Source organism: Gracilinanus agilis, chromosome 1, assembly GCF_016433145.1.
Source record: "Gracilinanus agilis isolate LMUSP501 chromosome 1, AgileGrace, whole genome shotgun sequence".
Taxonomy (NCBI): domain Eukaryota; kingdom Metazoa; phylum Chordata; class Mammalia; order Didelphimorphia; family Didelphidae; genus Gracilinanus; species Gracilinanus agilis.
This window is the reverse complement of record NC_058130.1, coordinates 381,385,348-381,409,501: the sequence shown is the minus strand read 5'-3', so window position 1 is coordinate 381,409,501 and position 24,154 is coordinate 381,385,348. Positions and strand designations below refer to the sequence as shown.

Sequence of the window (24,154 nt, the reverse complement as noted above, 5' to 3'; positions counted from 1 at the left end):
GTGAAGATAAGCATCAACAATAGCATTTTACAACCATTAATTTACAGAAATCAAGGTTTGCTAAACACCTACATTTTTAAAAGTTAAATATTAAGCATAAATGATCTTACATACAATCAGTTAAAAGCATTTATTAAGTTATCTACTAAATGCTCTGCTAAGTGCTAGGGATACAAAGACAAATAGAAGCAAAAAAATTCAGTCCTTGCCCTCAAGGAGTTCACATTCTAACAAAAAGATAATGTGCATGAAAATATATACAGTAGAAGTGGAATGTAATCTCAGAGAAAAAGCACTAGCAGGAAAGGGAACTGGGAAAAGCCTCTTGCCAAAGATGGAATTTGAGATGAATCTTGAAAGAACCAGGGAAACTAAAAACTGGAGGTGAGAGGAAGAGCATTCCAGGCACCAACACAGAGTCAGGAAATAAGAGGAACATCAAGTTGGTAATGGTAGCGAGATGGTAGAATGAGTGGAGGAAAGTAGAGTCTGAGAAGATTGGGAAGATAGAAAAGGGCCAAGTTGTAAAAGGCTTTAAAAATGCCAGAGAACTTTACATTTGATCCTGGAGGAGGTAGGGAACCATCAGAATTCAAGGAAAATTGACATGTTCATACTTGAGCTTTAGAAAAATCATTCTGGCAACTTAGTGTAGAAAGACAGAAAGCAGAGACCAACCAGAAAGCTATTATGATGCTACCGGCATGTGATGAGGGCCAGAATCAGGGAAGCTGGCCATATGAACCAAAAGGAGACATATTTTAAAATGTAGAGAAGGTTCACAAGAGACTGGATATATGGAATTGACATGAGTACAGAATCAAGGAAAACACTGAGGCTGGGAGTCTGAGTGCCTGGGAAGATGATGGTACCCTTGATAGTAAAAGGAAAGTTGGGAAGAGAGAAGGCATGAGGAAAATAATGAATTCTGTTCTGAGCATGCTTAGTGTGAGATGCCAATGAAACATCTAGCCAGTAATGGTCCAAAAGGCAGCTGGTAATAAAGAAAATGGACATCGGGAGAGACTTTTACTATTGCTAAGTCATTTCAGACTTGTCCAACTCTTTACAACCCCTTTTAGGGGTTTTCTTGGCAGAGATATTGAAATGGTTTGTCATTTTCTTCTCTAGCTCATTTTATAGATGAGAAAACTGAGGAAGTTAGGTGACTTGCCCAGGGTCACACAAGTTAGTAAGTAAAAGTGGGCCAAATTTTAACTCAGGTCTTCCTGATTTCAGATAGGAGATCTATCTATCTACTGTGTCATCTAGCTGCCCCCAGGAGAGAGTAGGATTATATATATATATATCAGGGATTTATGTAATAGATTATTGAATCCATAGTAGTTGATGAGATCAACAAGTAAAATCCAGAGGGCCCTCTATCTCATCAGGTATTTAACTATTTTCCTTTGTCTTGCAATATTTATTCAAAGACATCTGAACTTTTTCAGATAATCTGAAGGCCAAATTCCCTTAGGCCCTGGGTCTGTCTCTCCATTATTCACTTTTCTAGGTGGGTACTATTGTAAGCTGAGGGCCCTGCCAAGTTCCAGTCCTAGACAAAGCAAGCATCTGCCTTCTGGTCTTTCTTAGCATAGGAAGTGGAGAGGTGCAAGAAAGGCAAAGTTTTTGGTTAAGAAGGTAGAGGGCAAAAAAATTTTTTTAATAAAATTTAAAAAGAAGATAGAAGGAAAGTGCGGTTTGAGGAGGAATGAAAAGGTATGGAAAAGTTGCTGTGGTAAGATAGTAAATTGATTAGGGAGGAACAAAACAATCAATGCCTTTGTGAGGAACCAATTAAGATTATGTAAAATAAATTTGTCATGAACTCAATTTGTATAGTTTCATAATTTTTTTCCTTTAAAAGCAAGTAAAGAGAAGTGAAGGTAGTTATGGTAGAAATAATTAAGCAAGAATGAGGCTTGGCAGAACAAGATTCCAATAAGGAACCAAGAGACTAGAGAGAAGACAATGTAGTGTAGAACTGGTTTACCAAGCTGTCAAGATAGACAAGGGATTAAAGCAACGGCCAGCAACCTTTTTGGCCATGAGAGCCATAAACGCCTGCGGAAGGAGGAGGATGGAGGCAGAAGGTGCTGGAATATGGGGCGGGGGCTGAAGGGCCCCCTGGGGCACATCCTAGGGCTCTGCCTGGACTGGCTGGTCAGGAGGTGGAGCCAGATATGGCTCCAGAGCCATATGTTGCCGACCCCTGGATTAGAGTATATATAGCCAGTGCATGGAGTTAAGGCCTGGGAAAGAACTGGAGGCTACAGAAATACAAAAAGCAAGGTCAGGGTTGTAAGGCAGAAAAAAGGTAGAATCATAACAGATTATAATCAGATAAAGGAATTTCTGAGATCATGAACATGAAAGTGGAATACATGCATATATTGCAAGATCAAGGTTATGATCATCTCTGTACCTGAAGTGGATTGGAGAGGAGAAATGAACAAGTTAAGGAACTAGGAAGTAAAGGTGTTTGAAGGAATATCAGGATATATCAAGATATATCAGGATATCAAAATATCAAAACAAGAGATGGGAAGGAAAGAAAAACTGTGAACCAAGCAATGAATCCCATGAAGAGGGAGGGAAAGTATCTTGAAATCAGTAAATAACAGCTACTAGAATCCTAACTAGACGATAAACATGGATTGAATGACTCTTAAAAGGAGCAAAGGTTCCTGAGTGAAAGTGGTAGAGACTCTAAAAGTGGCACTGGGGAGTAAGGAGTATTTCAATTCCTCTACCATCTAGATACATTTCCTCTACATTAAATAAATTCTCTACAAAGAATTGGAAAAATATAAACAAGAACCACTATAGAAAAAAGTATAGGAGGATTGCAATATACATATGTTAAAAAAAAAGGCCCAGAAAAAAATCATAGAATCACTAAGGCTTCAAAGCACATTTTTGAATCTGAATGAGTCTGAGAGAGCTGAGATGTTTAAAATGCAAACATTATCTACTTTTTTCAGAGAATAAAATTAAGGTGTGGTTCAATCTGTGGGCATAGTAGAATAAATATATATATGAGGTTCATTTATATAAATTAGATATACATATATACTTTATAGATATATCTATTGATAAATCAACAGACAGATAGACAGAAAAACACCAACTGATAGATATCATACCGGTAAACTGTTTATATTTAGGACCCATCTCATGAGACACTTCCAAAGATGCTGGCTGACCTAAAAAACACTGCAATTTTTCCTGAAAAGTTCGTGTTGGAGTCATGTTTAAAGGTAGAATTAAATCCTTTTTCTTACATCTTAAATAATTTGGGAAAGGAAAACAAAGACAAAAGTCAGTCCTATTCTAGAAGTGAAAATTCCAAATTTTATTACATGTCTTCAATTTTTTAAAAGATAGCTATGCTTAACAAAACAACAGATATTACAAATATAGTACATTACTATTCAACAAGCTCTCTGCCTAAAATGATACTTTAAGAAATAGATAATGCAAATATTATTATTCCTGATTTATGAATGAGGAAAATGAGGCATAAAAAGTTAATAAATTTGTTTATGGTTTCATGGCTAATAGTATAAGAACTGGGCCAAAGAACCCAATTTTGAAAATTCATGGTCTGCTGCTCTTTCCACAAAACTACACTGTCTTTCTCATGTTCAGAGATCAAATAAATATCTGCAGTCAAGCTACACTATTTAGAAATGCTAAAAATAATAGAATACAAACATTCTGACTGCTTTACAAGCCTTGATTAAAGAAAAAAATTTGAACATAATAGATTTCTTTCAACTTCTATATAAAATGCAGAGGTCTGTTTTTAATCTTTGGAAATAATTTATTAAATGCTACTCTGAAGATAAGTACTAATTTGAAATAAATACATTTAGAAGTGACAAAGTTTCTATATAAAATACAAATAATAGTAACAACAAAAATTAAGCCCTAGAAATTATAACAATAGTATGGTAACTATGAACTTAAACATGTTTGGAAAGTACATACCTTGATAAAATGCTGTTACTTTTATAGCATAATTTGAAAGCTAAACCAATTGAAACTGCCATCTTCCAATCACCAAGTCTTTGAGCCAGCCACACAGCCTCTGGGACCAGCCCAGTGATAAATAGCAATTCAAGAGCATATTCAACTGTCCACACGTAAGAGAGATTTTGATCTCTAATAACACTTGCCACCTTAGAGTGTTGCAGAGGAATGATTCGAACAGACTGTTCTGTGAATAATGAAAAGGAAGAAATATCCATGCTGGACACACATGGACAGCAAGTACCAATCTGCATTTAGAAGACAGCAAGTTCCCAATACCAATAAAATCAAAGCTTTACTTTTTAAAAAACCTTTATAATTAGGTACTTTTTCTACAGTGTTTAGTAACAATTTGTTCTCAGATTATCAGTTGCTCAAATGCACCACCACCGGACAAGTTCCTTAATTCCTACACTTTGGTTCCTTTATCTAGAATAGAAGCAGTTGGACTAGGTAAATATATTCAAGAGTCCCTTCAAGTTATTTAAGATCCTATGCCCTAACTTCCTATACACTCTTGGATAATAATTGCATACATTAAAACAAATAATACAAATACAACTGTATTTATACATAAATGCAATATAATAATAATGTATTATTTATGATTAATTATATATCACAATATAATTATATTAAAATATAAAAATGTAAATACAAATAATACAAAAGTAAACTTCAACCTAGTATTTCTCTAAAAGATCACAAATTTTTAAAACATGGGAGTCCAATAACTGCATGAAACTTTGCTGTAATACTTCAGGAAGTCTGTATACATGGAAGACAGTCCTGTTCTAAATAGTTGCAGAAACCACAGAATACCAGAAGTGAAAATGAAGTCAGATATCATTCCTATATGAAGGACTACATGAATATCTACTAGTTGAGAGGGTAAGGCAGGAGAAAAGGTTGTTATATTCATTCATAAACAATGACTTCTAAGGGCATCAACAAAACTTTACTTAAAAAAAAAAAAGGATAGGGGCAGCTGGGTGGCTCAGTGGATTGAGAGCCAGGCCTAAAGTTCCTGGGTTCAAATCTAGCCTCAAACACTTCCTAGTTGCGTGACCTGGGCAAATCACTTAACTCCCATTGCCTAGCCCTTACCACTCTTCTGCCTTAGAACCAATACACAGTAGTGATTCTAAGACAGAAGGTAAGGGTTTTAAAAAAAGAATATCTGTACAACATCTATGAAAAATAAATCTTATCCAGATTCCACTTGAAAACATCCACTACTAGGAAATCTTATGAATATGAATTACCAAAAGAGATGACAAAATATCTCTGGTCAAAGAACACAAGAACTTAATATTAGTGGCACTATCATGTTAGAAAAGTCAAAAGTCAATTCAAGACAGAGAACTGTCTTTAAGTTTCCATACAATCACAATCAATCAATAGGAAGCATAATTTAAAGTGTTATATTAGAGAACAAGGCAGAGAAAAAAAATATTTTTCTTTCAATAAAAATACCTGACTCTATATGAAGTGGAGGAAGAACATCCACATTGTGAGGTGGGAGCACATAAAGCTGCTGGTTGGTGAAATAGGCAGCCATGAATCTTGCCATGCACTTAACAACCACAACTGCAGCCTCAGGATGAACATTTCCAATTATTCCAAAAGTACAGTGAAAATTCTCTGAAACTAAAAAGAAACAAAAACATAGGTAGCATGGAGGGACTCTGAACAAACTAGCAGAAAAGCAATCTGATAACAATTCTTTATATAAAGAACTGTACTCTATACTAATGTCTATAAGGGGAAAAAACCTTAAAAGACATAATTGGTAATTATGTATAGATGTTTAACTTTAAAGATAACAAGAACATTAAATAATTAATTCAAGTATGAAAATCAGAATAATTTTTAAATACAAGGAATCTTGCTAACATCATTCTAGTAATATAGGAATTATGAGCTTATTTTTTAGAAATCTACCCAAAAATGTACTGAAAAAATTTCAGAATACTTCTGGTTGACATTAATAAATCTGAAATCAATTCACCTTCTGAGCTTTCATGTTTCTAATCAAGGATGCAACCAACCTTTCAGTCACCCAAATTTTCCACCTCAAAGTCACTCCTAATCCCATTCATTTACCTACTTCATATGTCCAATTACTTGCTAAATCCTGTCAATTCTACGTCCACACCATCTCATATTCACCACCTTCTTTAGAAGGTGCCATTAATTTAATTCAGATCCTCATCACTTCCTCCCTGGACTATACCCATAGCTTCCTGATGGGTTCCCCTATTTGAAGATTCTTATTCCAATCCATCTTCCATATAGTTGCCAAAATAATTTTCCTGAAGTACAGGTGGGAACGCTGGCAAAGACAGTGGAGTAAGAGGAAGCAGTATAACCCTGGTTCCTTTTACAATTTACCCAACAAAGAAAAGCAAGAGCATCAGGATTATTAGTGATTGGGAAATTCAAGGAGAAACCACTGTGGATCATTTTGCCAACCCAAGATAACAGATTTATCCCACCAGCAAGTAAAAGGGAAGGTATGAGGACAAAAGATTGGCTTAAAGCTCTGCTGATCTGACCAGATTTTGTCTACACATGATGAGGGTCAAGAATGAGGTTCTGACACTCTGAACCCTTGAGCAGGATCACAGAAGAAGCCTACAAACAAGTACCTAGGACAGGGACTTCAGACAAGGAGTTGGCCTACAGATCTGTTGTTCTGACCTCAGAACAAGATCAGAGATTCAGCCCAGAGACAAGGTAAACAAAACAGAGACTACACCCAGAAGGTGGGCCTGTAACTCTGTTGCTCTGAACCTGCAAAGTCTCCCAGCTATCAAGAAGGAGCTGTAGCCACAATATCTACTGGACCTCCAAATAAAGATAAACTTGAAGTTGTACTGCCCAGACCTGAAGATAGGTTGAACTGTAAAATTCAGACCAGGAAAACAAAAGATCAAACAGCACCCTAAATCAGACTACTTAGGGTTAACTGAAAATTTGTAGCTACCTGGGTTCATGATCCAAAATCCTCAAAGAATTATTTAATACCTGAAAAATGTAGCAGGACGCCAGATAATACGAATCAGGATTACACAGTTCCCCAACAATTCTTCCCACAGAGCTTAGTGCTAATAAAGTCCTTAATCATTAGGAAGCAGAGAGGAAGACTGAATAACCAAAAATAGACACCAATGATTGAGGCATTGTGATGCACAAGTCAAGTTACTCCCCTGAATAAGTGGGTCCTCAGTAATTCTAGCATCAAATATAAATTCTTCTATTTGACATTTAAAGTTCTTCACAACCTAGTTACAATCCCACCTTTCCAGCATTATAAAGAGTGGCCTAAACATCTTAGTGAAGTTTTATATTATTAAAGCTTTAAACTGCAGTAAGACCTTTGAGCTACTCTATATGATATACTTCCCTACATCCTCGATAGGGTCCAGTAAAATTGGCCTTTTTATTGTCTCACTCACAACACTCTGCATCTCCAGTCTACTTTTCTTTGCTCTAGCTGTTCCTCATATCTAGGATGCACTCTTCTTCATCAATGATTTTTAGAACTAGAGTTTTCCTCAAAGCTCAGCTTACATGTCACATTATACTTAAAGCCTTTCCTGATAACCCACTTCCACCAGCTGCCAAGGCCTTCGGTCTAAAGAATTATCTTGTATTTATTATGTATCTATTTTGTTTAGACTTATGTAAATTTTGTATATATGCAAGTTGCTTCCCCAGAATGTGAGCTCTTTAAGAACTGGAACTCATTCGGTTGGGTCTTTGTACCTTTTCCTCCAACCCCTCGCCTACCAAAGTGCCTACCACAGAGTTAATAAATGCCTACTAATTAATCAACTTCTAGAAACTTCAACCATTCACAAGAGCACCAAACAATAGTTTTTTAAAAGAGCTTCTGGGTTATTGAACAATAAGAAAATATCATTAAACATAAAGTTAAAACTTTTGTAGAAAATCATGACAGTTTACATCAATGTCCTTTCCTTTAATGGTTTACAATGTTTCATTGTCAATAGCTTCTAAATCAAATAGGAGCTCTTATAATTGTGTTTGTTATATTCAAGCTCTGAGAGTTGGTTTGTCTCACCTTGATTGACAGGGAAGACAGTTGGAGACCTTGGAATATTCACAGAGGCTATTAGGAGAGGGGAAAGTTGGTTGGCCTGAGGATATAAATAGCCCTCACAGCCATTTGGGGGAGGTCTTTGGTCTTGGGCTTGGTCCTAGGAGCTTGGATCTTTGATATCTGAACATTGCTCTGAACCTCCCTAGATATTTAGCATTTGATCATCATTAGCTATTTAGGTATCTGGACCCGGGAGGAGGGAAGGAGAAGAAGCAGAGGGAGATGAAGGGTAGATACTTCCTAAAGGCTGTGCAGGCTGACATCACAAACTGAGAATAGGGAAACTGAGAGAAATCACAATATCTGTACCAACTGAGCAGTTTGCCCTCCCTGGTTTGGCAGTGGCCAAGCTGAACCAGAGAAGTATGAAACCACTAGCTCTAGCTTACTGAAACAACAGCCTACAGTCCTGAGGGATTATTGATCATAGCTATTAGTGACAGGGCCTCCTATCCCCAATCTGTTCCTGGTTATTTCTTTCCCTATTTAACATCTATAGATAAAGTTTCATTAAGTACCTGCCCTGAGTGGTCATTATATCATGACCCTTGGCGAGGGAGCAACGCAGTCAGATGAAAACGTTATCCAAGGCTAATAGAGCTCAATATTAATAATCATTCCAACCCCAAGAGGGACCTGAAAGGGTTACCCATCCACCTGACCATTAATGGTCCTGCCTGGGCACTGTTTGTTTTTTTTTAGTTTTTTTTTAAACCCTTAACTTCTGTGTATTGGCTCCTTGGTGGGAGAGTGGTAAGGGTGGGCAATGGGGGTCAAGTGACTTGCCCAGGGTCACACAGCTGGGAAGTGTGTGAGGCCAGATTTGAACCTAGGACCTCCCGTCTCTAGGCCTGACTCTCAATCCACTGAGCTACCCAGCTGCCCCTGCCTGGGCACTGTTATAAAGAAGAGGGCAATTATAACATCCAGCTGGGTGACAGAGCTCAGGCGTCCCTTGCACCAGCTATCTAGGGGAAATGCAGGGGCACAGCTTCCCAACCAATATCCCCTAGAAGTAGTAGCATCTTAAGAGCCCTTACTATCTACTACAACTACTATTACTTAGACAACTATTTATTTATTAAAAATTTCTTTATAACATGTTCCAGTCTTTATCCATTTATCTAATTCTTCAAGTATACAAAGTTATACATTAATATCTCTCTACCTGCTTAGTTATACATTATGTAAATCTAACCCAAAGAACAAAGCCTTATGGTATTCTAAGACTTAAGTAAAGAAAAATAGCAATGACTTCATCAAGCCACTTTAATAAATGAAGAGTTACAGAAAAAAGAAATGTAGTAATCCTTTTATTAATATCCTTTAATTAGGAGCCTGCTAGGTGGTTCAGGAGATTGAGAGCCAGGCCTAGAGAGAGATGAGAGGTCCTGGGCTTAAATCTGTCCTCTGACACTTCTTAGCTATGTGACCCTGGGCAAGTCACTTAACCCCCATCGCCCAGCACCTCCCATTCTTCTGCCTTAGAACTAAGACACATTATTGATTCTAAAACAGAAGGTAAGAATTTTAAAAGTTATGTCTTTTAATTAATATCCTTTTAGAAAGAATTTAGTCAATATTGTACAACCATGAAGATTTTCACCTTGGAGGAAGGGCATCAAATTTCCAATAGCAAACTTGGTCTATATTCATATGTTTTGGACACTAGCAAAATTAGTGATATTGATATAAAAAACATACCTGGAAAATATTCCTCTTCTTTGATAGGCATTTGAGACTGTCTCAATATTTCTCTTACCAACTGATCACACATTCCTTGAGCATCGTTTAAATTATAACAATAGAGATGACAATACAATTGAGCAAGATAATAGCGTGTCTGAAGAAAGTATGTCCTCTTTCCTACTTGACCAAATGACAAAATGTTAAGCTTTCATTAAAAACAAAAAAAATTAGTAATACTCTGCTCTTCTTAGATGTAAGTTTTAAATAGATACAATCTCTACTTCCAAGCTTATTGTCCATCACTCTCCCTCACAATTTACATTTCAGTCAAACTGGCCTACTCACTGCTCCCCATTCTCTTCATTTTTCTAAGTGGTCAGAAATTGCAGACTCCTTCAGGATAAGGTCTATCTTTTGCTCCTTTTTTTAATTCCAACATTTAGCAGCACAGTGCCTAACACAAAGAGGGTACTTAGTAAATGTTTACTGATTAAATGATTGCTATTTAAAGGCTAAGAAAGGTCTTCTAAAACTGAGTACTTGCAGTCAGGTACAAACTACCTTACTATCTCAGTATGACTAAAAATCATAAAATCCCCCAAAACTGTTCCCCTATAGATTCTGCTTAATTATTTATAATAGAAATCTGCATAGCAATAAGTAGTTTGATTCTGCTTTTTTAGCATGAATGAACTTCTCTGAGCTAGTTTAGTGGAGAGAAGTTCCATATTTTCCCAAAGAAGGGAATACTCAGAAAGGCTCAATATGTAGTTCTCAGTACTTATTTTCTACATTCTTCCAAATAGTTATTTTCTTTACAATCTCACTTTCTCTCTTTTTCAACATGTCATTGGAGTCACTGACAGATTTTGTCACTAACAAAAGATTCGAGAACTTTGCTTATAGACCCCTGGTAGAGAAATTACTGGAACTTCTTTTAGTTATCTAAACTAAGATACACTAAGATTAAATTTTAAAATACTGCAGGACCTCATTTTACATGAATGAACTCAACATGTGAACTCAGATATATGTGATTGGCAATCAAAAAAAAATAAAGGCAGAAAAATATGAAAAAGAAAATGTTTTAATTATGTGTTAAATCTGCCCCATTTTCCCCAGCAGGGTAAAGTCTCACAGCAGTTTTGCTTTAAGCACTCTGAAATCTAGAGTTATGTTCAATGAATTAATAGGCTCAATTAAACAAATGATAGCAACTACTATTTTTCCTTTTTTTAATTAAATTTTATTATAATATCTGCATTTTCTCCTTCCCACCTTCTTTCCCTAACCCTGAGCCCCCACTAACTGAGAAAGTTGAAAGAACCAAACCCCTGCTACAAACATATATTATAAAGCAAAACAAATTCCTGCACTACTGTGTCCCAAAAAACATGTCTCAATTCATATGCTAAGTCCTATTAGGAAGTGGGTACAATGTTTCAACCTAAGTTCTCTGGAATTGTGCGACTATTTGGGGGAAACTATCATTACCTGTTGTTTTGGTTTCTTCTAGTGCTTTCTTCCATAGCTGAATAGATTCTTCATATGATCCCAAAAGAAAGTATTCCTCACCTCAAAAAAACAAAAATTAAAACCAATTATCATGAACATAGTTAAAACCCATTTTTGTTGGCAGGGAAACAGGTACACAAAAATATCACTGGTGGAGCTATAAATTTCCCTCCATTAAAATTATTTCAGGCTGTCAATATTTACAAGTGCCATTTACCTGTTTATAGTGTCAGACACAATAAGCCACAAAAATAACAAAAATAAATAAAAAACAACCATCAAAGGGAAAAAAATAACTAAAATAAAAAATGAAAAATAAAAACCAAAGGAAAAAAAATTTGTTCCAAGGTGTTCATAAAAATGCAATTTATAAGAGAAAAAAGATGGCGATAGCCTAAAAGCCCCATAGTAATAGGGGAAAAGCTAAACTTTGCTATATTAATATATAACTTGAAAAGTAAGCATCTTGATGATAATAATATTAAATAGACATATGACTTTGGGCGACTCACTGATACTCTAGATTTCATTTTTTTAATCTGTAAAATGAAGAAGTTGGAATAGTGATTTTTAAATTTAACTTCTTGGCTCTAAATCCTACAAAAATCTATGCTATTAATAATATAAATTGAAAAAAGTAGAACGCCAAATACATATAGTTACCTTAACAAAGATTTAAATAATAGCTGGAGTGATATAGTCTAGCATGATGCTGTTTTTAGACAAATTATTCATTCATAATGAAACAATGTAAAAAATTATGATTTTCTATTTCATTGACTTCAGAATAAATATGATAAGTCCCTATCACTGCTTCCAAAATCAGACAAAGACCAGTAACACATTTTTAATCATAAGGATTGAAATTCCTTTTAGGACACTGACCAATTACAGATTTAAGCTCCAAAGCTTGGTTCAAGCAATATCCTGCCGTCTGTAGATTAGCTTGTATATGGCATAACAAGGATCTGGTAATAGATTCTTCAAGCGCTATCTTTTCAGTTAATTGTCTATCTTCCTTAGGGTCCATCCTACTTAGATGAGCTTGATACCACAAAGTTTGTTTGTACAATAACTGCCAAAGGATGGATAACCTGTACAGAAAGTTAGGGATCATATGAAAAACAAACTACAAATTAGAAATGAATATGGCTATTATCATTTCTAAATATACCACAATTTAAATTCTAACTATGTATTATATTATGGACAATTACTTTCACAAATATTTCTGTTATACACCAAGATTGATAGTATTTTTAAATTATGTAATTCCAAAATCTAAAATATTAATATTTTCCAAGTCACTGATATTAAAAATAATTGCACAGCTGTTTAAAATGTAAAGAAATTCTTATAGGGATTTCTTTTGCTTCACAAGTACTGAATTCAACATAAATCTAGTAATTCTTTTAAAAACATGAAACCTATTTAAGCTGATAGTGACAGTAATTAAAGTATACAATCATACCTGTGGCTTGGCTTTTGAACAAGATTTATAGCTGGAGGAGGTATCTTTAAAAAAGAATTCCATGACCATGATTTCTGACTACAATTGTTAGAAAATTTTTGAAAAATAGGTACCACCAATGATTCATGATTTACTATCTTATTTCCATCAGCTGATGTTGAAATCACCTGATGCTGTAGAGCATATATGCTATTTAGACTGTCAGAGACCATCTTAAGTAAGTTGAAACAACCTAAAAGGGTATCTGAGAATAACTGATCATGTTGCTGTTGAATGAACATCAACTTCAGAGTTTGTGATGTCAGCTTTACCAAATGTTCCACATCCTGTCTGTATCTTAGATCCCAGTACTGAACAGATAAACACTGATGAAAAAGTTGAAAGACACACTGCAGCCACGAATTATGTCTGAGAGTCTTATTTGAAAAAAGATTCTGTTTAGGAGACGGACATTTTATAAACTGAAGAACGTAGAGAAAATGAGTAATACAGATGACTATGTAATTTAACATTAATTTTTTGTTTTCCACATTTTTTGAAATTCCAATATTCCAGGCTGCAAGGAGATTTTTCTGGATAAAATGTAGCTCTGTTATGATGTCATCATTTTCTTTAGTATCATCTTTTGCATGAATAGTATCAAACATAGATGCAAATTCCAATCTTCCTTCTTCAATTTCATTAAAAAAAGAATCATTTTTCTGACTCCAAAAAGGGAGAAAATTGTTGGTAAACTGTTTACTATTATTACTTTCTTCTATTTCATGATCCTAAAATGAGAAAAAAAAATTCTTGAACATCAAATACCTCAGAATAATGATGTTAGGGGACAGCTGGGTAGCTCAGTGGACTGAGAGCCAGGCTTATAGACAGGAGATCCTAGGTTCAAATCTAACCTCAGACACTTCCTAGCTGTGTGACCCTGGGCAAGTCACAACCCCCATTGCCTAGCCCTTACCGCTCTTCTGCCTTAGAACCACAGTATTGACTCCAAGACAGAGGGTAAGGGTTTAAAAAAAAAAAGAAAAAAAAGAATAATGATATTATAGACACGATCAAGGCCCCCCACTTGACCTTCCCCTTTACAAAGAAAAAAAAACAGAGGCTACATTTCTTGATAAACTTCTAAAATCAATACAGATTTATTGCTCACAGTAAATAAAGCATGATCTCAAGTACCTGCAAAATGACCCAGGACAATTCTGAGAGACTTATGGAAAAGAACGCTACCCACATTCAGAGGAAGAACTACAACAGTGAAAACACAGAAGAAAAACAATTGCTTGAACACATGGGTTGAGGCGGACATGATTGGGGATGTAGACCTGAAATGACCACATCAATGCAACTATCAATAATATGGAAATAGGTCTTGATAGATTACACGTGTTAAAACCACTGGAAATTCACATCAGCCATGGCGGGGTGGGGGGAGTGTTGGGGGGATGAACGGGAAAGTAAGAGCATGAATCATGTAACCATGGCAAATTTTTCTAAAAAAATCAAGTACCTGCAAATCTGCCATTTTCTCGGTCAACTCTCCTATTTCTTCCTCTGCCTGCAAGAATCTGGGGGTGGCAGAGGCAACTGAACTTTGGTTTCCCTGATGCTTTAACAGACTAGCCCGGAGGGACTCCAACGATCTTAATCTCAGATTCTTTCTTTTAGACTATAAAAAAATAGTGCAAGTTTTTACAAACTCATACTTTTATCACTTCCTCCCCACCAGAAATATTAGTATGCAAAAATAAAGGCATTATTTATTGCTTTAACTTTGATAATAATGAAATATAAATATTTTACTTTTTTTTATAAAAAGCATACCTGACATGTCAGCCCTTGATGTATTTTCTCAAGCCTTTGGGTTGATTCAAGTAAATAAGATTTCGTAAGTACCGACGGGGATATATTATCAAAAAAACGAAGTACCGTAACCATATATCCATCAGAGACAATCAGGTAGGGTAATCTTGAGTGTGTTTTTACAGAAAATCTCTGCCTCATCAGGTCATTATCAGAGGCTGTTGAATCAGGGGAACAACTTGAATCTTGAGGTATAAATTGCTGTGGTCTAGTAAACAAATCCCAAAATTAAAAAAAAAAGATTAGAAGAAACAAATTTACAAAGAAATAATAATAATTCCTATTTTATATTTTTCCAGAAAAAAAGCCAAAACAAAGACAGAAATAAAAAGTGACAGTATAAAACAATAAATAATAGAGCAAGAATAAAATGCAAAGAGAAAATAAAAAATTTTTTTAGAAAAAAGCAATAATGTATTATGGACTAAATGGTATATTTTGTGAATTTTTATTATTATTTTATGTTTTCTGCAAATTATGGCATTTTCATCAGTTCTTTGGCTATTGCTAAACAAAGTTAGTTGACTATTTTTTTTTTGCTTCCTTGCATTTATATATAAAACAGAAGAGAAACCTAATTAGATTTTTAAGGATTTTGATAATTTACTTTATCTTATTTTTATATCTCTCAGTTAACTTAACAGTGCCTTATACATAGACTCAGGAAATTTTTACTAAATTTGATGACATTAGGAGCACTTACATTTTGTTGATAATGTGAAGAAAAATGAGGAATTAGTAATAAGGAAAGGAGTGTGGAAATGGTGGGAAATGTTTTTATCTGCTTCTAAGTAGAATTTGGCATTATTATAATTTAATAAAAGTAAGTACTCTTTTAAATTAAATGATTTTACAAATTGATTTTTAAAACACCTGACACATATTGAAGTTTATGCTTTTCTGAAAACAAAGATAGCTAGGTGGCACAGTGAGAAAAGTGCCAAGTCTGGAACTGAAAGGATCTGTATATAAATCTGGCCTAGACACTTCCAAGCTGTATGACCCCTGTGAAAGTCATTTAATCCCATTTGTCTAGCCCAGTGATTCCCAAAGTGGGTGCTGCAGCAATCCAGGGAGGCAGTGATGGCCACAGGTGCATTTATCTTTCCTATTAATTGCTATTAAAATTTAAAACACATTAATTTCCAGGGGGCTAAGTAATATTTTTTCTGGAAAGGGGGCAGTAGGCCAAAAAAATTTGGGAACCACTGGTAGCCCTTGCCCTTCTAGAGTTGTTACTAGGACAGGAGGTAAGCGTTTAAAAAAAATAAACAGCTCAGAACTAAAAATAAGGGAATGTGAAGTGGAAAGGATAATAAACAGTGGGATAATCCTTAGAAGCATCTACCAATAGCCCCTCTATCCACTGTCACTCTAATATTTTTATTAACAGTTCTTTCAAGTTCTAGGGTTGGAGTTAGGTGGGAAGATAACTGGGAAAGGAGGTACTATTTCAAGTTCTGCATTTCATTCAATTTACCATAATAGAAAGTCTACCTGACTTAGTATAAAAAGAATAAGATAGAGACTAAGCATAAACTTAATAAAAATAGAACATAAGGTCTTTGCTAACATCCAGAAAATTCTATCAATTTAAGTGACTGCAGTAATTGCTGCATTTATATAGAAAGTTGCAAACAAAATACCTACAATTTAATATTCTTTTAAATGCTCTCTCCTTGTAAATTTGCTACATGAGTAAAAGCCAATCTTATAAATGTTTTAAGTGACAATACAAATTGGGAATCACCGATTCCCTTACAAGCTATAAATTATTTATGACCATACGCAAGTGAAAATAGTTTCAGTCCAGTACATAAATGCCTTCCAAAATTTGTTCTAGGCCTAATAAGTGTTATTCTGTAATAAACTAATTCAAAGTTATATATGAATAAATTTAAAACAATGGCTAGATTAGCCAGTAATTTTAATGAGTCACTTTAAATCCTACATTAAAACTAATAAGAGGTGATATTCATATTAGAAATAAATACAAGTTTTCATATATTTCTATTTCAAAAGTTAGACAATGTGATTAATCAACAAGAGTCTCTTGCTATTTTAAAAAATTAATTAAAACTTCTGGGACAAATGAAAAAGTTCATGTGTCAAGTTAATTTTGAATTGTAAATTTTTAAAGGGTAGATTTTTCATCATAAGAAATAAACTGTCACTATTAACTTTATATTTTTCTGATGCTATTAAGACATGTAAATAATATACTTACATGGCCACAATGTCAATTTTTCATCAGGGTAAAGCCATAATAAGAAATAGGAGAGAACTATAAATAAGAAATAGATATTGAAATGACAGACACAAAAGAAAGATGTAATGAGAAAGATGAAATTATTTTTAAAAATCTATACAACTAAAATCTAGGAAGGAAAATGCCATCACAAATTAAAACAACTAAAAATTACGCCTCACTTATATGTTATTGTATTGTCTCACCTATATGTTATAAGTGGATGAAGAGGAATAAATTCTGCTGGTCCAAATTCTATCGAACAACCAAATGTAACCAATGTTAGTAATTCACCCAAACAGGTCAATAGAACCAAGGAGCCACGTTTTAATACACAGGCCAGAAAAAGGCTATCATGAGTCCAGCTGATATCACCCACCCAGTATGATCTAGAAAAAGAAAAGCACAACATATTCACAAAAATCATGTTTTTCCCAAATGATGTCTTCTGAGTTCCAGAGACACAAATTTAATGGGGTTGGAATAATGAATAATGTTTAGCTACAAATAACATGTACTTTATTTGTTGGGAAGCATCTTATTTCTGCTCTCAAAAAATATCTCTCCTATTCATTTAAATAACAAGATTTACTTCAAAATGTAAATACACAAGGGGCAAGTAGGTGGCACAGTGGACAAAGCACCTGGAGGCAGGGCAATTGGAGTTCAGATATAGCCTCAGAAACATCCTAGTTTTGTCCCTGGACAAGTAATTTAACCCCATTTGCTTCAGTCTTGTCTTTCTATCCTAAGAGTTGTTATTAAAATAGAAAGTAATATAAAAAAAATGCAAATAACTTCTAGAAGTCTACTGGGCACTCATGTATAACTGTAAACTGTTTTAGTAAGATTTGCAGTCTCCAACTATAGTGTAGGGATCACTAATCACTCTAGAAGCATATTCAATATGTATCCAAAATAGTTAATATTGCTATGATATCCCCTCAATGAAGATTCCCTCCCCACCGGGAAATCTCATCACAACTAATTAGCACCACTTCTGCCTCAGATTTATTCATAGATAACAATCTCAATTGCTCTCATCCCTAAAGGAATGATCCCCTCACCAAAGCTTAGGGATTCCTAAATCATACAATACTTAACTGAAAACAGTAGCATTCAGGGAATGAGGATTTTGATTGTGGAAAAAAAAGGGAAAAAAGGGAGATAGCTTCAAAGAAGAGGGCAAATTTGGAGGGGTCAGGGGTCAAGGGGACAAGACTCTGTAAAGACAAAGATGAATTTTGAGGTCTCCAAGAGAAAGGAGATAGTGAGAAGTTGGGGAATGAGAAGATAATTCAGAATTAGAGTAGGAAGACAAACTTTACCTTCCTTGCAATTTTATCTAATGATCAGAGGTTGAGCAAAGATAGAATAAGCATTTATATAGCACCTACTAGTAGTAGTACACTGGGCTAAGCACTTTACAAATATACTCTCATTTAATCTCACAACAATCCTAATAATATCCTCATTTTACAATTAAGGAAACTGAAGTAGGCTGAGGTAGACTTCCTCAGGGTCACACAACTACTAAGTGTTTAAGATTGAATATGAACTTAAGCCTTTCTGACTCCAGGCCCAAAATTCTATCCACTGTGCAAGTGGCCTATAAAACCCTGATGTACCACTGAAAATCTCTTCCTGTGCTGCTTTTGGCACAAATGCCACAGTTTGCCAGTTTCTATGTTAACAAATAAGCAAGACTGAAAAATTGCAACCTTAGCCACCCACCCCTGTCCTGATCTGCTTCTGTTTTTCACATTATATCTCAACCCTTCCTCTCCTAAGGATGATAAAAAGGGGAAATTAAGAGATGAGGAATAAAAGAGAAAATTTTACATATAATTTCCTTCCCCAATACTTCCTTCTCCCTCTTCAAACTGAATACCGATTGATTCAGGCCCTTTACTATCCAGAACTTCTAGAATCTATCCCCCACAAACAACAATGGATATAAAGTAGACCCTTGACATCTATAAAATTCCAAGATTCCTAAAAAGCATGTACTGTAATAACTTCTTCAAATGCAAAATTATTTTGGCAGTCTTTAAACGAGATCTTACCTAATGAGTTTGGATGGAACCACAGGATTCTTATTACTACAACCTTTAAGACTACCACAGAGAGTAACAAAATTCAATATGTTTATAAATAGTATCTGTGTTGCCTAGGAGGAAAAAAAAACAAAGAAATAAACTGTGGATTATTTTGTGATCTAATTACTACTGAATTTTTATTTTAAATCATAATACTAAAATAATATTTGTGTTAAAATATTACTCAATTCTACCAGTCCTATACATATGACTTAGAAGAAATTTCCTGTCATATAATGGAAGTAAGAATATACAGAAAATGGATACAGTGAAGCAAAATTTTAGCACATAGACTTTATCAGTTCATAAAATTGGTCATAGCTTTTGATCTTAAGATACCATTACTGGAAATAATACCAAATGTATATTTCATAGAATTAAATTAAACGATATTTATATGGGGGGAAAGTAGGTATATTAGGTAAAAAAAGAAGGTATAGGAAAAATTTACCCTCACTGACTTTAAAAGATAAAGGAACTACCACTAAAACTATCTGGAACTCAGCCAAAAAAAGAAGACTAGAATTCCTCCAAACAGAATTAAATAGTATGTTCACCAAAAAACTATTGCTAACTCAAGAAATTAAGTCAGAAAAACTGGACAATAACATGGAGAAAAATAAAATTAGGTCCATACCTCATATCACAACAAACTCCAGCAGGGGGGTTTTAAATAAAATTTTTAGAAGCAGAAATGTTATTAATTTGAAATGTAGAAAATGCATTCTTATCAGTCAAATAAATAAAAGAAATAATTGGAGATGAGACAGATGAAATAACACTTGTTAAAATATTTTTCCAAACTTTCAAAGAAGAACAATAAAAACAAGATAAAAAAACTATACACCTTCTTCCACATGACCAATAAGAAAATGTTTTGCATGATCATACATATATGATCTAAAGTTGTTTGCTAGCTTGGCGAGAATTTGGAACTCAAAACTTTGGATAATGAATGTTGAAAATTGTTTTTGTATGTAATTGGGAAAAAATAAAATACTACATTAAAAAAGAAAAGTGACACACTGGAAAATTTTTCTCAACAAGCTTATTACATTTTTACTGCATACCAAAAATTTTGTAAGCTATCACTGTAAGTCTAAAAAGGCACAATATCTAGTCTCTAATAAACAAGAGTCAATTTATAAAAGATAAAACAAATAAAAACTTGGAAACGTTAAAACTCAAAGGTAAGTTTAAAAATGAAAATTTAAAGAGAAATTAGGTTACATTTTATTTAACTGGTAAAAATTTTTTAAATTCTTAAATTCTATGCAGATGGAGTTATAAAAAAAAGATAAACTCATATATTTCCAGTGATAATACAAATTGATATTCTCTTTTTAAAGAACAAGTTCTTCTGAGACAGTCGAAGCCAGTGTCAGTAATCATATCATGTAACAGGTTTTTGGTGACACTAAAAAGATAAAGTTCAGTGGAGGGGTGGAGGCAGCCACAGGTTGCAAGGGATTGAAGCATAAGTGGTCAATAAGGAAGTAAAGGAAACTAAAGAATATATTTTTTAAAAGTTTGGCAATGAAGAGAGAAACAAAAAGGTAATTTTAGGGGATGTAGGGCTCATATGAAATCTCTTTTTTAGGTTAAGGGAATCTGCATATGCTTATAAGCCAAGAAGTGTCAGTAAAAAGGAAGAGAAATGGAATGACTAGGGAAATAAGGTTCTGGAGGAATAAGGAAAATATGAGATTAAGAGCACAAATGAAAGAGTTGAATTTGTCAGTCAGTTAAGCAATGCTTGCTAACAAGTACCCACTAAGTGCTCAGGATACAAAGAAAAGCAAAAAACAGTCTCTGCTCCTAAGGCTACTGGTGGAGAGAACACATAAACAATGATATACAAATAAGTACATACAGGATAAACTGGGGAACACTCAGGGAGATGGCACTAAGATTAAGGAGGTCTTGGAAAGGATTCTTGCAGAAGAAGGGACTTTAGCTGAGACTCAAGAAAAGCCAAGGAAACAAGTTAGGAAGAAGAGATGAGGAGGGGAGGGACTTCTAAGCATGGAAGTAGCAGAGGGAAGGGCTTAGTTGGAAAAAGGGAGTATCATGTTTAAGGAATAACAAGGAGCCCAGTGTCACTGGGTCACAAGGTATGTGGAAAGGAGTATGGTAAAACTGGAAAGGAAGGAAGGGGAAAAGTTATTAAATGCTTTTAAAGACAAACAGAAGATTTTGTATTAGATTCTGAAGGTAATAGGGAGCCACTGGAATTTATTGAATGACATGATCAGAGCTTTTGGAAGGTCAATTTAACAGCTGAATGAAGTACAGACTGGAGTGGGGAGACTTGAGGCAGGTGGACCTACCAGCAGGCTATTTCAGTAGTCCAGGAGTGAAGTGATGAGGGCCTGCGCCAGAGGGGCAAGTGGGTCAGAGGTTCATGAACCACTTTCTACATAAAATTTTTCCTAATCAGCACAGATGTTCGATATTTCCCCTCTAACAAAATCACCAGCTAGGTAACTCAGTGGATTGAGAGCCAGGCCTTAGAGATGGGAGGTCCTGGGTTCAAACCTGACCTCAGACACTTCCTAGCTGTGTGACCCTGGGCAAGTCACTTGACCCCCATTGCCTAGCCCTTACCACTCTTCTGCCTTGGAGCCAAACAGAAGGTAAGGGTTTAAAAAAAATCACCATGTAACAATTTTGTATATGTTTTATATTTACCTATATTTATTCCTGGGGCAGCTAGGTGTTGCAGTGGATAAAGATAAAATCTCAAGTCTAGAAGACTCATTTTCAAGAGTTAAAATCTAGCCTCAGATACTTGTTAGCTGTGTGGCTCTATGCAAGTCACTTAACCATATTTACCTCAGTTTCCCAATTTATAAAATTAGCTGGAGAAAGAAATGGCTAGTCATTCCAATAGCTTTGCAAAGAAAATCCTCAATGAGGTTATGAAGAATCAGACACAACTGATAAATGATTGAACCAGAACAAACATTTATACATGTTATCTCTCCCATTAAATGTAAGCACCCTGAGAGCAGGAATTTTTGTTTCTATAGAATGCCTGACACATGGTAAGACCTTAATAAATGCTAGTTGAAACTTAGTCCCAAAGAAGATATATAAACAGATAATTCCTTCCACATCTTATTTACAGGGTGGAAGGGGAGGTTTCCCAGGGTGCTGAGCATTGCATATACTGCCAGATTTTTTCAAATATATCAGTTTTGCTGATTTATTTTTTAAATAACCCTTACCTTCTATCTTGGGATCAATACTGTGTATTGGTTCCAAGGCAGAAGAGTGGTAAGGGCTAGGCAATGTGGGTTAAGTGACTTGCCCAGGGTCACACAGCTAGGAAGTGTCTGAGGCCAGATTTGAACCCAGAACTTCCTGCCTCTACATCTGGCTGTCAATCTGCTGAGCCAACTAGCTGCACCTCCCCCTTTTTTTTAACTGTCATAAGGAATGATTCTCTGGGAGTGAGAATGGGAAAGATGGAAGGGAAAATTTAAGTGATGAAAAACAAAAAATAATATCTATAAATCTTTTATATATAAAAATTTAAGTGATAAAAACAAAAAATATAAATAAAAATATTTTAAATGTTTGTTAATTGATTGGGCTTTCAAAATTTCTTTTGATCTACAACCTAAACTATAACAAAGTTATAGAACAAAGTTTCTTAAGTTGTTTTTTTTGTTTCATGGGCCCCCTTTAGCAATCTGGTAACACCTTTAGTATGCTTCTCAGAATATTTATAAATGCATAAAAGAAAAGGAAAATACAGGATTACAAAAGAAACCAGTTACTACTGGCTACTCTCCCTCCCTACCCCCCCACGCCTAGATAACTCAAAAAGTAATCCAAACTTTTTTTTAAACCTTTAGCTTTTGTCTTAGAATCAATACCAAGTATCAGTTCCAAAGCAAAAGAGCAAGTAAGGGCAAGGAAATTGGGGTTAAGTGATTTACTCAGGTTTACAAAGCTAATAATGTCTGAAGCTAGATTTGAACCAAGGATCTCATCTCTAGGCCTCAAATTAAAATTTTTAGTTTTTCAGAATCATATTGAAAATCTTGTTTTATAGTCACTTGAACTCCTGAGGCTGACCACAAGTTGAATCACAAATTTAGATACAATGTAAGAAGCTCTAGAGTCAGGGGACTGAATTCATATCCTGTTTCTGACATTTACTATCTGCAAGACCTTGGGCAAGTCACTTAGCTCCTCAGAACTTCAGTTTCCTCCTCTGCAAAATAAAGTAAATGGCTTGTGAAATTCCTTCCAGCTCTAAATCTGTGATTCCAAGGCATGAGTATAAGCCTTCAGAACTTCCCATTTACCCTAGGATCCACTCTAAGCTTAAGCCCTAATTAAGGGATTCCTAGGAAGATAGGAGAGTCCCAGGCATTCTGATCTATTTCTGAAGAATTCAGAGGTATGGGATCAGAGTCCCCAGCTTATACACAAAGAATAATAAGAAGGCCTGAAGGCACCCTAGACCAGTGGTTCCCAAACTTTTTTGGCCTACTGCCCCCTTTCCAGAAAAAATTTTACTTAGAACCCTAGAAATTATTTTTTTTAATTTTAATAGCAATTAATAGGAAAGATAAATGCAATATAATAAGTGGCCATCACCACTCCTCCTGGATCACTGCAGCACCCACTTTGAGAATCACTACCCTAGACCATTTGTTGTGACTATTTGGTAATTCAGTTGTCCACAAGCTTTTCTTGACAAAAAAAAAAAAAAAAAAAAAGGAATGATATGGCATTTCCTTCCCCAATGTATCCTCATTTTAAAGAGAAGGAACTGAGGCAAATAAGGGCCAAGTGACTTACCCAGGGTGACACAGATAGTAAATATCTAAGGCCAAATTTGAACTCAGATTTTCCTGACTCCATGACAGGTGCTCTATCCACTGTACTATCTAGCTGCTTCATCTTAAGCCATACTTGTGGATAATTACCCAAACATTCATTAAAGTGCTGTAAACATTATTTATTCTAGAGATTCACTGTTAAGATTTTAAGATAAAATATTAAAATATTTAGAGAATAAAATTAGAGAGAGAGAGAGAGAGAGAGGGTGGGGGAGAGGGAAAGAGAGATTCTAAAATAATGTC

At 34.9% G+C, this 24,154-nt stretch overlaps 1 protein-coding gene across 1 annotated transcript in view; it reads right to left on the bottom strand.

Moving 5' to 3' along the window:
* The window catches only part of CPLANE1 (ciliogenesis and planar polarity effector 1), a 118,504-nt gene that overhangs the window by 86,336 nt on the left and 8,014 nt on the right, over nt 1-24,154 (bottom strand). The window contains exons 7-17 of the mRNA XM_044681409.1: nt 19,020-19,123; nt 17,160-17,342; nt 14,667-14,913; nt 14,353-14,511; nt 12,843-13,612; nt 12,257-12,465; nt 11,351-11,431; nt 9,872-10,036; nt 5,515-5,682; nt 3,997-4,225; nt 3,150-3,289 (exon numbers count right to left, since the gene is read on the bottom strand). Of these exons, the coding sequence (XP_044537344.1) occupies nt 3,150-3,289; nt 3,997-4,225; nt 5,515-5,682; nt 9,872-10,036; nt 11,351-11,431; nt 12,257-12,465; nt 12,843-13,612; nt 14,353-14,511; nt 14,667-14,913; nt 17,160-17,342; nt 19,020-19,123 (2,455 nt within the window). The remainder of the gene's footprint in view (nt 1-3,149; nt 3,290-3,996; nt 4,226-5,514; nt 5,683-9,871; nt 10,037-11,350; nt 11,432-12,256; nt 12,466-12,842; nt 13,613-14,352; nt 14,512-14,666; nt 14,914-17,159; nt 17,343-19,019; nt 19,124-24,154) is intronic.